Here is a 12,271-nt window from a genome sequence, read left to right as displayed (position 1 = left end):
TAGTTATTAATCTCTAAAGTAATGAGTCAAAATCACGCACAACTTCAGGCGGCGCTCTCTTCCACCATCTAGCCTGGCCCAGCTAGATGGTGTTCTCCCCCCGGTGCTCATGGTTCAGTCCAACCTAAAGCTCAAAAAAGGAAAATTAAAAAATTTACGCATCATTTCAATTTTTAACTTCTGAACAGAAAACCGTAACTGTGCTCAATTGAAAATCAAAATATGCAACAATAACCCATTTACTGTGCCGTCCTAAAGAATGGATAACGGATTTTTAAGCCTATTTTTATATTTTTTTCATGTGAATTCTGCATATAGAACATAGCACTGCAAAGCGTTACACGGACCATGCAATTGCCAATTCATTATGTAATTTAATATTGCAATTTGCAATAATTTCCAACAAATTGTATTTTAATCTGCAAAGTGACAATGCAATCCTAAAATCAATTTGAATAATTTTGGTTAAAAAATAGAATAAACATGGATTGAATTGCATTCCATTTTGCCATGGTACTTCAGTCTCAAAATTCAAATGGCAATTCATTTTGCATTTCAATTTTCAATATTCAGCTTCATCATTTAACTGTCAATTTGTTTTGCAATTTAATATTCAAAGTGCAATGTAGGATTGCATTTTGAAAACATATTTGGCAAAAGGATTCTTTTGGGCAAAACTTTTTGCCATCGTTAAAAGTCATTCAAGGCTTTTTAATTATATCAAGCAGTGTGCCTTTGGGATCTTTGGCAAGACTTTAACCACAGTCACTACTGAAGTTGAGTTTAGCCATATCTTAAAGTGACTTTTTCCTTGAGCCGAAGTGCACCTGCCTGGCAGAAAAAGTGAAATAGCACTCCTTGACGACCAGCACTCCTAAGTGAAGAGTTGTTTTTTTAGTATCTTAATCTAAAGTGGGTTGGAAAGACAATTAGCCCATTTCACAAGATGGGGCCGCTGTGTAAATCAACTTCCTGTGGAAGAGCACTGTCCCATAGACAGCAAAAGAAAAGTCCACAGGAAAGACTGAAACAGGAAGACATTTTACCCTGCCAATTAAGGTATCTTTAACATCAATGGGGCCGGACACCTGGACACTGTGAAATTGGTCTATTGACGCTTCCTACAAGGACAACACTGTAGTTTACCGCAGAGAACGTCTAATAAGGGTAGGATGATTTCCACATTAAATGTAATTCCCATTTCTTATTGAAGCCAAAATAAATCTGAGAATGTTTATCGGACATGCTTGGTTTTTACTGCAGGTAGGCTACGTTAATCTTATACAAGTTATATCAATAGCCTAGGACGAAGGTAAAATAATGTTACCGTTAGCATTGGTTGAGTGATGGAGGCCAATTTGATTATTGATGTATTTGTAGAAAACCATAAATGCGGTTATAGGCTACCAAGCAAATTGATAACAGCACTAATTGTATCTTTCGACTGTCATCTCATTCTCTTCTGACCATAACCTAGGCTACTAACAGGAGCTAAGTGAGTTAGCCACAAACCTGTCTATGATGCATCCTAAACACCGGGCTGGGACATTTCTGCTCAAAGTCTGAGTTAACGTTTATTCACAAACACCCATTAGGCTACTTCAATCCTCTATTTCCAAAGGTGATTCAAGTAAGGAAGAGCATGGTTCAAAGTAAAGTAACTAGGACTGAAACTAAAGTCGTCAAAGTGAATAATTTGTGTCAACTCGCCGCAATGTAGATTTATTAACGCACCCATGATGATCTACATCTCCATTTAAACCAAATGTTTTAGAGCACACGTTGAGAGATGTATCCAGGGCAGGGCTGTCTACAAAAATCATTCTTTGCGATGGATGATTTAGTACCAACATTACACCGGTCCGATACAGTTTTGCCTATGGCTATGAGACTGAGATGCTTTTTGTTTGTTCGAGGTGCTGTTTAGGGTGTGAGAGGTGAATCGATGTGCTTTGATTCCAGCTTGGTAGTTGTAGTCTATGCGATTAAAAAGCATGTGTGTGTGGGAAGTATCCAAACAATAATAACACTTTCATTATGGCTGCTTTAGCCACAGACCTTCAGCTACTGTACAGTGGGTCCCATTTAGAAGTGGCCACTTCATTCGCGCTTTCTGTGATTCAAGCAGCTGGGTGAAATGTATTACAACTTTTCGCCAAGAGGTGGCAGCTTAAGTCCGCTTGATACTGTAAGCCAGGTGTTTTCAACCAGGGGTCCGCGGCCCACTTGTAGTCCGTGAGGACATTGCTGGTGGTCCCTGACCATGGAACCATGGATTCAGTAGTTGCAATGTGGAAATCAGTATTTTTCCCACGAACAATAACGGACGCAGCTCTCAACTTGGCCCGTTAAAATGTGAACAGTCTAGCGACGCATTTTATGAAGGCCCTTTTGGACATGTCAGTTATTTGTACCACTGGTTAGATGTAAAACTGCATTTCGTTTTAAACTATTGGTATTTAATTTGTGCATTGACAATAAAGTTGAATATCATATGAACTAAAGATGACTAAAATCGTGCATATGTAGAAGAAGAAACATTAACAAAAATCCATGGCATGACCTCTCTTCTTAATAGCTGTTGAAAACTGCATGGAAATGACAGGGATTGTTTTGTTTGTTAATAAATAAAAAAATAAATGTAAAACTGATACTTTCGGCTTTCCCCAAATACAATGTAGCCTACAGGTGTACATGACCTTTCATCAGTCCAGTTGCAATGGAGGAACTGTGATGAACTGATTGAGATTTTAAAGGTTTTATAACAATGCTACAAATTTTGGCTAGTGCTACAAATCTATTCACCTTCGCAGCGCCAGTAGGCTACTTGCTGTGCGGCCCGCACACACACAGACACAGGCATGCCAAACAAGCATACACAAAAGTTTCAAGAGTGGGGGTGGAGTAGAAGATGTATACAAATTGATTAGTGAGATTTATGTTCGCGGAACGGATGTACAGGACTGAGCGGCGGTCATATTTTGTACCGCTATGCGGTACATCTAGTTTTAGCATGGGTTTCCTCCGCCGATTTCATTGGTTCCACAGTATGCAAGGGGTAAAAGTAACGTGCATCATTGCTCATTGCCAGAGTGTCTCGCGAGAACTCTGGATTTCCAGGGTATGACACTGCCGTCATGGAAACAGACACACTTCGGTACTCTACTGGGCCCAGAGCAACTAATTGTTTTCCATAGACATTAAAAGACAGTTTTTCCTGCTGTTCAGAGTAGCCTACAACAAAACGCTCATTCCTATTTTTCATGGAGGCCTGATCTTCACCCTTGCTTATATCATCTGGCTGCACAGCTATAATAATTTCTCTGTAGAGTTTTTTCTTTTTCCCTCACTAAAAGGAGGTCATGGTGAAAAGGCTCACAGATTGTGGCTGCGCTAGTAAATTAATTTACACCTGGAAATGACTTAGACGTTAGACTAAAACAACCAAATAACTGATGATCAGGAATCCCCTACATTACAAACAATATGTAAATGTATACAATCCAAATAATAACACGCACACAGTCAACTATGCAAGTGCAGACACACATACTAGATAATCAGAATAGATATGTTTTACCTGTCTACAGTACATGTGAGAGCCTTAGCTATAAACAATTGAAAAGTTTATTTTTTACCAGTTCCTTCAGCAAGTACTCCAGTTTCTACTGAACACAATTTTAGTTCTCTTCAGAAAATATTCAGATTCAACTGATAATAATGCTGGTTTTCTTGAGAAGGTACTCTAGGTTTAATTGAACACAATTTTAGGTTTCCTCCAAAAATACTCCAGGTTCCACTGAACACAATTTTAGTTCTCTTCAGAAGGTGCTCCAGGTTCCACTGAACACAATTTTAGTTCTCTTCAGAAGGTGCGCCAGGTTCCACTGAACACAATTTTAGTTCTCTTTAGAAGATGCTCCAGGTTCCACTGAACACTCTCCATTATGGACTGCTACTTACAGTTTCATTCAGTTTCTTATTGGATGATTGATGAGATGCATCCTATAGCGCTTCTTATTGGATGACATGCCATCGGGCAACTTCCACTTGGCTCATGTTGCACATGTCTCTCCAGTGTGCTTGCCCCGCCTCCTCAGCCTCCTGGCCAATCACAATGCGTCCCACGATATTGCTCGTTGAATATAGGCAACCCTGCCCAGAAAAATAAAACAATTCAGTCGTTACATCTTTACTACAACTTCACAAATGGTTGTCTAAGATCAGCTTATCACCTTTATCTGACTGATTTTGAATGTGTTTACTCTGACTGTTTGACACTGACACCTTAAGCACTACAGGTGCTGAGACTGCGGTATATGAGAAATGTTGCCATAGAGACCGTAGTGAGATTCCGACCTTGATGAGAATGAACTCCAGGACCAGTGGCAGCTGCGCGACATCTCCGGGCGGCAGGTCGAACAGGAAGGTAGAGTTCCAGACAGTAGTCTGCCCAGCGGCCCCCTGGGTAGCTTGAGAAGACATCACCACTCCTGCGTGTCGCAGATTCACCACCACATGGTGGTCTGGACAGATGCAGAGGAGACACAGTCAGAGAGAGAGAGAGAGAGAGAGGTAGGGGAAGAGAGAGGGAGAGAGAGATAGGGGTAAAGAGAGAGAGAGAGAGGAAAAAGAGAGAGTGAGAGAGAAAGAGATAGATATGGTCAAAGGGAGAGACCAGTGAGAGACAGAGAAGGGTAAAGAGAGATGGAGAGAACAAAAAAAGAAAAGAGAGACAGAGAGGGATGGAGGACCAGAGGGAGAGAGGGATAGAATGCGAGATGAAGAGAGAGAGCAGGAGTGAAGTGAAACAGGCAGAGATGGAGATTAGACTCTTATCCTCATGAGCTAAAATCCTGTCTGGCTGTAGACATAACCTGCTGACCAAAGCCACAACCAAAATCACACAGCTGCCCTCAAGTAATCCGGCCGTTGATCTTTCCCGTTCTGCACACTGATCAAAGCCACAGACTTCATGGCTACAGGTCATTCATTCGGCGTGTGGTCTTAATTTATTAATTACATACATACATTTATTAATTTAGTTTTTTCCAAAGCGACTTACACATGTCAATTGTATTAGAGACATTGTTACATTGTCCCCAGAGCAACTCGGGGGTTAAGTGCCTTGCTCAAGGGCACATCAGTGGAAGCCGGGAATTGAACCCACAACTTTTCAGGTTACTGCATGCTAGCCCAGCTCCTTAACCACTACACTACCGCTGCCCCATTCACCAGTAGTGTGGATTGCCCTGGCAGAACCAGACCCGCAGGCTAGGGGTACCGGGGGCTCCGACTGCAGTGTAGTAAGACCAGCGCTCAGGCGCCGGGTGCGTCTGAAGGATTGCGAGGAGAGAAGAGAGAGATTAAACTACAATGTCATTAAAAACGGGATGATCTGCTGCGGACCTTGCGCATCCTGTAAGACAATCGTTTAATCCCCCACATTAAAAGCAAACATGAGGGCTTACTCCATCCAGCCCCTACCCGCCCCCACTGTCCCTGGGCAACAAATCACGGATCAGTCCAACCCCACTGGGGGCTTTTCACTCAAGAGTTCCTGGGCTCACAAGCTCACGTGGGTGTGTGTGTGTGCCCTGAATGTGTGTATATGTACAGTGCAACCGGAACATTTTGAGACCCTTTCAAGTTTTCCACATTTTGTTATGTTTCAGACTCATCTTAAAAAAAATTAATTCATTTTTTTTGTCTCATCAGTCTATACACAATACTCCACAAAAAGCAGGTGTTTTGTAAATGTATAATTCTGTAACTCTCCTTTATAGTGACCATTGGGGACCATTTGGACTCGTTTTAGTATCGGTCATTCCAAATAAATGGTTTCAGTATAGTATCCAAATAAATGGTTTTAGTATAGTATCAGTATCGGTCATTCCAAATAAAAAGACCTCTGAAGTTCGCCTACAAAAAAGCTTCCATCTTTAAGATCCGGTATCTTGCGGTTTTTCCTATGGGAAAAAAACATGGGGGTTTCGAATTATCACACCTGTTAAACTCTCGCCTGAAATGCAGACGTTTTGCTCAACACACTCTTGTCCTCTGCCTTCCAGTTGCTCCAGTGATCTTAGGTACGTTAAGACGGCAAACTTAGATTTTTGCTACCCCAGAGCTAACTTGCAATGCAACTTGCCATGGGTAGTTAGCTTCAATTAACACCCGGATCTACTTATATGGGCAAAGATGGGAGCTTTGGGATTTTTTTGTAGGTGAACTTCAGAGGTCTATTGTTTCAGTATAGTATCAGTATCGGTCATTCCAAATAAGATAATCTGTGTGTGCTGCATGACATGCCAAGGCTGAGGGATGCCGCCTCACATCCCAGAGGTGGATGATGGGGGACAGAGGCCTTTCGTACACCCAGAGGGAGAGAGGATGATGGGGGATAGAGCCGTTTCGTACACCCAGAGGGAGAGAGGATGACCGGTATGACGGGAGAGAGAATGAGAAAGGAAGAAGAAAAGAAGAGAGAAGGAAATGGACAGGCTTAGAACACCTTCCCTCTACCTTGTGTTCCTGTGCCGGTGGAGAGGTTCTCTGCCTTTAGAACCATGACTTTGAGGCAGTGAGGCAGAGACTGGTACTGCATGAGGATGAAGAGCTGAGGCAGGGTCTGCCCTCCCCCAACGGCATCATGGGAAAACCATCTCTGCAAGAGATGGAAAGAGGTCAAGGGTCAGGCTCAGGTTCAACTTTTCCATGGAGACGGGAAGTCAGGGATTACTGAATCAACCACAAAACAGCAGCAGATTCACACACACTCACACACTCACTGCTGTAATAGTCGTGTGTTGTTGTGATACCTGTGTGTTGCTATTACACCAGTGTGTTGTGGTGCACTACCTGTGTGTTGGTGTTACACCTTTGTGTTGTTACCTGTGTATACCTGTGTGTTGCTGTAATACTTTGTGTGTTGCTGTTATACCAGTATGTTGTTACCTGTGTACACCTGTGTGTTGCTGTAATACTTGTGTTGCTGTAATACTGGTGTGTTGCTTAGGTACCTATGTGTTGCTGTGGTACAGTACCTGTGTGTTGCTGTGTGTCGCTGAAGTACCTGTGTGTTGTTGCCTGAGTGTACCTGTGTACCTGTGTGTTGCTGTAATACCTGGGTGTTGCTGAGGTACCTGTGTATTGTTACCTGTGTGTACCTGTGTGTTGCTGTAATACCTGTGTGTTGCCTCTGAGGGGCCTAAGTTGTCTCGTGCAGGTAAGGGCCATCTCTGGCTCCCAGGCCAGTTCGCTGCAGGCCAGCTCCAGCTGCCCCAGCGGGGCGAGTGTGTGCGTGTGTGTGCGTGTCTGTGTGTGTGTATGTCCAGGCAGGTCCTGGGAGAAGACGTCCAGCCTGAGCACACTCGTGCGGAGCTCCTCCAGCGAGGAGACGGCCAGCTCCAGGTCGGGCCCGTGCAGCTCGGGGCTCAGGCTGCGGTGGCGCGCGCTCACCTCTGCCGGGAGTGGCCGCGCCGGGGGCAGCCGGGCCAGCACAGTCACCGTGCCCAGCCGGCAGGCGGCGCCACTGAGGCCCAGCAACGTGAGCGTGACGGTCCGCTGCGCCGCCGAGAAGCAGAGCGAGAACTGCAGTGACGGGGAGCACGGAGCGGAGGAGGGGCCTGTGGAGTGGGCGGGACTACAGACAGCTCCGGAGGCTCCACCCCTAGCCCCGCCCATCATACCACCGTCTCCACTGGGTCTAGGGACGGGATCTATGGAGGATGTGGATCTATATACATTATGGGTGGAGCTTATGGAAGAGGTGGGTCTGTGGGCGGGGGCTGCAGAGGAGGCGGTGCCATAATTGGGGAGGGACGACTGAGTCTGGAAGTGGCTGAGAGTAGGGGCGGAGCCTGGGAGGTAGGGGGCGGTGGAGGGGCAGGGCCGGTGAGGCGGCTGTGCTCGGTGTAGGGGTAGGCGTCGGCCGCCACGGTGCAGCGGCGCTCCAGAGCCCTCCGCGTGCGGGACAGGAAGCTGAGGCGGGGCAGGTGGGGCAGGCAGGGCAACGAGCCGCGAGGGCGGTCCATGGGCCGGTACAGAGGGGCCGACAGGGTCGGGGAGCTGAGGCGGCGCAGGGGGAAGTACGACTTGGGGGCGTCTGTTCGGGACCGCGTCGCTAACGGCAACATGTAGAAGTCATCATCAGAAGGGGTGGAGCTTCCAAATGCAGAGGGGTAATCAAGCCCCGCCTCCTCCTCCTCCTCCTCCGGCTCCTCATTCAGAACCCTCATGGGTGGAGAGTGGGAAGAGGAAGTGACATCAGCGGAGGGTGTGGTTGAGCAATCGGTGACGAGAGCTGGAGATTCTTTGTTCTCGGCAGGAAGTGACCTCATCTGCCATAAGCACAGGAAACAGCCCAGCAGCAGGGAGAGGCAGAACACAGCAAGCCCCGCCCCCAGGAGAACCTGCAGGTGAACTAGAGAGAGAAGAGAGAGAGAGAAATGGAGAGAGGGAGAGAGCAGAAAGAGATAGATGGAGAGCAGAGAGAGAGAGCAAAGAAAGAGATGGAGGGAGAGGGAGAGAGAAAAAGAGAGAGGGAGATGGGGAGAGGGACGGAGAGAGAGAAAGAGAGAGGGGGATGGAGAGAGAAAGAGAGAGGGAGATGGAGAGAGGGTGGACAGAAGGCTTAATCCACAGACCTGACCTGAGCCAAGGGTTCACAACCCGACAGCAGCAGCACCTGTTCAACTGTAATCTCTAAGAAACTAACACAATCCAGCACAGACACACTGGGTCTCATCTACAAGCACTGTTACATCAACCTCTAGCTCAGCTCTCCTACAGCACAATCCACTTCAGGTCAGTACCCAACATCCTACAGCACAATCCACTTCGGATCAGCACCCAACATCCAATTCCAGTTGCCTTAAAGTAAAACATGTACGTTTGACCATGGTTATCTGTCGGGTATTTATGGAAATAAACTCCATATATAACCATTAATTTGTAATGTTATGCTTCCTCCATGTTGTTTCCTATGGAGTTGATCGAGCTGATGTCTGAGTCTGTTGAGGCTGGACTGTCATTGGCTCATCTGCGTTCTAAGGGTGGCGCTTAGCGACAGGTCAGTTCCAGTTACCTTAAAAAACAACATGCACACTACTCTATCATGGCCTCTTCCCGATCTCTCTGCTCTGAGCGTTGGTTCGAATGGTCAGTAATGTGGAGGAAACATTTGGACATAAAGCCCACTCCATGGTAAACTGTTCCACCACTGAGTGACAATGGTGGTGTGCAGTTTTTAATTTTTTTAATTTTTAAAATTAAAAAACTGCACACCACCAAAATTTTATTTTTTTCTCTGCAGTTTTGCTATGGCGATAGTAGCAGCAGCACAGTAGTAGAGAGCAGGAGGGAGCACTAGATGAGCACTAGAGGAGTCAGATCTGGGAAGGAGGATTAGTGTAGAAGTGCAGGACAACTCAAGATGACCGAGATGACCAGGAGTGTGAGAACTTACTCTGTCAGGATGGGCCATGGCTCTACAAACCACCAATTTCTTAATATAGTTATATATATATATATATATATATATATATATATATATATATATATATATATATATATAGATAGATAGATAGATAGATATAGTTTTTTTCTATAGTTTTTTTTATATTACCTTGCCTACTCGCTGATATGTCCATATTTATTTTATGCTGGTCTCTAGACTTTATTCTTGCACTGTTGGACTTACTCATTTGCACCATCACCATGACACTCACTCACACAGAGCACCTTACCTTACCTTACTATGCACAGAGAATCACAGGCTCAGTCCCTGCCTCAGTCATTGCAAGTGCCTCTTGATTAATCACCCTCTATGTGGATACTGTTTTTTAGAATTTATTTAGATTAAGTGTTATTTAGTATAATTTCTATTTTAGCATATTTAGTATATTCTTTATCTTCTACTGTCCTTATTGCTTAGATGTGTTTTTTATATTATATACTTTTAATTACTTTTTTCTGCTGTTAGTGAATGTGTGTGTGATGTCTGTATGCTACTGAGACCTTGAATTTCCCCTGGGGATCAATAAAGTATCTATCTATCTATCTATCTATCTATCTATCTATCTATCTATCACAGCATGGGCGTCGGAGCCATTATATGGGTTCAGACATGCAGTATGAGCATGAGGACCACAGGGTTCAGATATGAGCACGAGGTGAAAGACAAACCCTTCAACGTACCAACCAGCAGTGAGAGGCATGGACATTGCACAGTCAAACACAACCACACCAGGGATCAGGATAACTCGCTCTTTCACACACTATACACACTCGCATACACACACGCACACACACACACACAAACCAGGATGCATGCAAGCGTTGCAGCAGAGATGGTAGTGCACAGTGAAGTATGACAGGGATCTGGCTCAATAGGACACCCAACTGCACCCGGACCGAGACTTACAGTAAGCAACTGCATCCAGACTTATAATAAGCAACAGGAACAGTGGACATAGGATAACCAAGCACAAACCACACTCACCTTCCAGCTCTTTGGTAAAGAGCACCTGTACAAGGAGCCAGAGGAAGAGCACCACGATGATGCCCTCGATTATGCCCTTGCAGCAGAACAGTGCCACCGACTGCCACATTGGCTGCTCGTCCTCCTCTTCCTCAGCAGGCATGACAGCGGACATCCACTCACCCGCAACCTGGATGCCAACCCTTCAGCTGGATGGCAACCCCTCGGCCTGGATGCCAATCCGTCCACTTGGGTACGTCAGACACCCCTGCCTTACGCCTTAATCCATCCTGCGACTGACGTGTGCATGTGGCCTATCATGGAGTTGAGTTGCTACCGCGTGAACGTGGTCTATCGTGGAGTTGAGTTGCCGCCGTTGACCGCATGCTGCTTCTGTCAGACGAGAAGGCTCCCACGCTGGTGGAGAAGAGTCCTCACTCCATATCTCTACTCCACACACACACACACACACACACACACACACACACACACACACACACACACACACACACACACACACACACACACACACACTCAGCTTCAAGCCTGCTAAGGTGGAGAGGGATGAGTGCAGGAGAAACTGTGTGAGCTGGGATCAGTGTGATCTCTGATCAGTGTGTGTGTGTCCTGTCATGTGTGTGGTGGGATTTGTATGTGCCGTGATGTGTGTGTGCTCTGATGTGTGTTTGGTGTAAGGATCTCATGCTGTTCGTAATTCTAACCTTCACAAATATCAAGGATCAACATGGCGAGGCTAAAACGCTTAATGTATGCGCACGATGGGACAATATTTACAGGAGGAAAATTAATCAACAGCTACATATTAATATGAATAAATACTTACTGCCATCCCGCTTATGATTATGATGATGTAAGATAAACATCCGTCTCTCGGAGCGTTGGCCCTTCCGTCCTGATAGTCCATCTGGTGGTCCGGACCGCAGTCTGCGGGTCAGAACTAGAACTGGGCAAGCAGTGTGTGTCTGTATGTGTGTGTGTGTGTGTCTGTGTGTGAGAGAGAGAGCGTGAGTGTGTGTGTGTGTGTGTAGTTCCTAGAGAGTAATCTCGAGTGTTGGCAGAGGGACAGCGTACAATGAAAGTGGCAGGGGAGGAGAAAGAAGACTGGATATGAGGCGTGTGTTTGTGTGTGTGTGTGTGTGTGTGGGCGGGGGGCTCGAGATAAGGGAGGGATCCAGAAGATCACATGGTCACTTCCTGCCCAGATGTTGGATGACATCTGCACCATCCCTCTACACACGCACACACACACACACAGCCATTACAATTCAACCCCAGATATAAGACTGCTCAGATAAGAACTGCCCCACAGACAGCTTATCTAGACACACACACACACAAACACACTAACAAACAGACACACATGCACAAACATATACACATGCATCTACACACACACTCACACACACACACAAACAAACGTATACACTGTATGCATGCATGTACACGCACACACACACACACAAACAAACGTATACACTGTATGCATGCATGTACACGCACACACACACACACACACACAAACGTATACACTGTATGCATGCATGTACACACACACACACACACACACACACACACAAACAAACGTATACACTGTATGCATGCATGTACACACACACACACACACACATACAAACGTATACACTGTATGCATGCATGTACACACACACACACACAAACAAACGTATACACTGTATGCATGCATGTACACGCACACACACACACACACACACAAACAAACGTATACACTGTATGCATGCATGTACACGC

General features: G+C 45.6%; 2 protein-coding genes across 4 annotated transcripts; both read right to left on the bottom strand.

Annotated features, from left to right (window-relative positions):
- Positions 1–2,903: 2,903 nt before the first annotated feature.
- On the bottom strand, positions 2,904–7,810 carry LOC125303107. The gene is made up of 4 exons (XM_048256637.1): positions 7,189–7,810; positions 6,526–6,667; positions 4,360–4,526; positions 2,904–4,155 (listed from the first exon to the last, which is right to left on the bottom strand). Exons 1-4 carry the CDS (start codon positions 7,687–7,689, stop codon positions 4,018–4,020), a joined length of 948 nt encoding a protein of 315 aa, XP_048112594.1. The 5' UTR covers positions 7,690–7,810; the 3' UTR covers positions 2,904–4,017.
- On the bottom strand, positions 7,761–11,608 carry syt18b (synaptotagmin XVIIIb). Of its 3 annotated transcripts, none has more exons than XM_048256642.1 (3): positions 11,328–11,608; positions 10,505–10,933; positions 7,761–8,425 (listed from the first exon to the last, which is right to left on the bottom strand). In XM_048256642.1, exons 2-3 carry the CDS (start codon positions 10,656–10,658, stop codon positions 7,761–7,763), a joined length of 819 nt encoding a protein of 272 aa, XP_048112599.1. In that variant the 5' UTR covers positions 10,659–10,933; positions 11,328–11,608. The 3 variants fall into 3 exon arrangements, with proteins under 3 accessions (XP_048112599.1, XP_048112598.1, XP_048112600.1); XM_048256641.1 differs by having other exon boundaries at positions 10,505–10,930; XM_048256643.1 differs by lacking the exon at positions 10,505–10,933.
- Between the last annotated feature and the right edge of the window lie 663 nt (positions 11,609–12,271).

The sequence above is a fragment of the Alosa alosa genome, chromosome 11 (assembly GCF_017589495.1).
Source record: "Alosa alosa isolate M-15738 ecotype Scorff River chromosome 11, AALO_Geno_1.1, whole genome shotgun sequence".
Taxonomy (NCBI): Eukaryota; Metazoa; Chordata; class Actinopteri; order Clupeiformes; family Clupeidae; genus Alosa; species Alosa alosa.
This window is presented reverse-complemented; position numbering and strand designations above follow the sequence as displayed.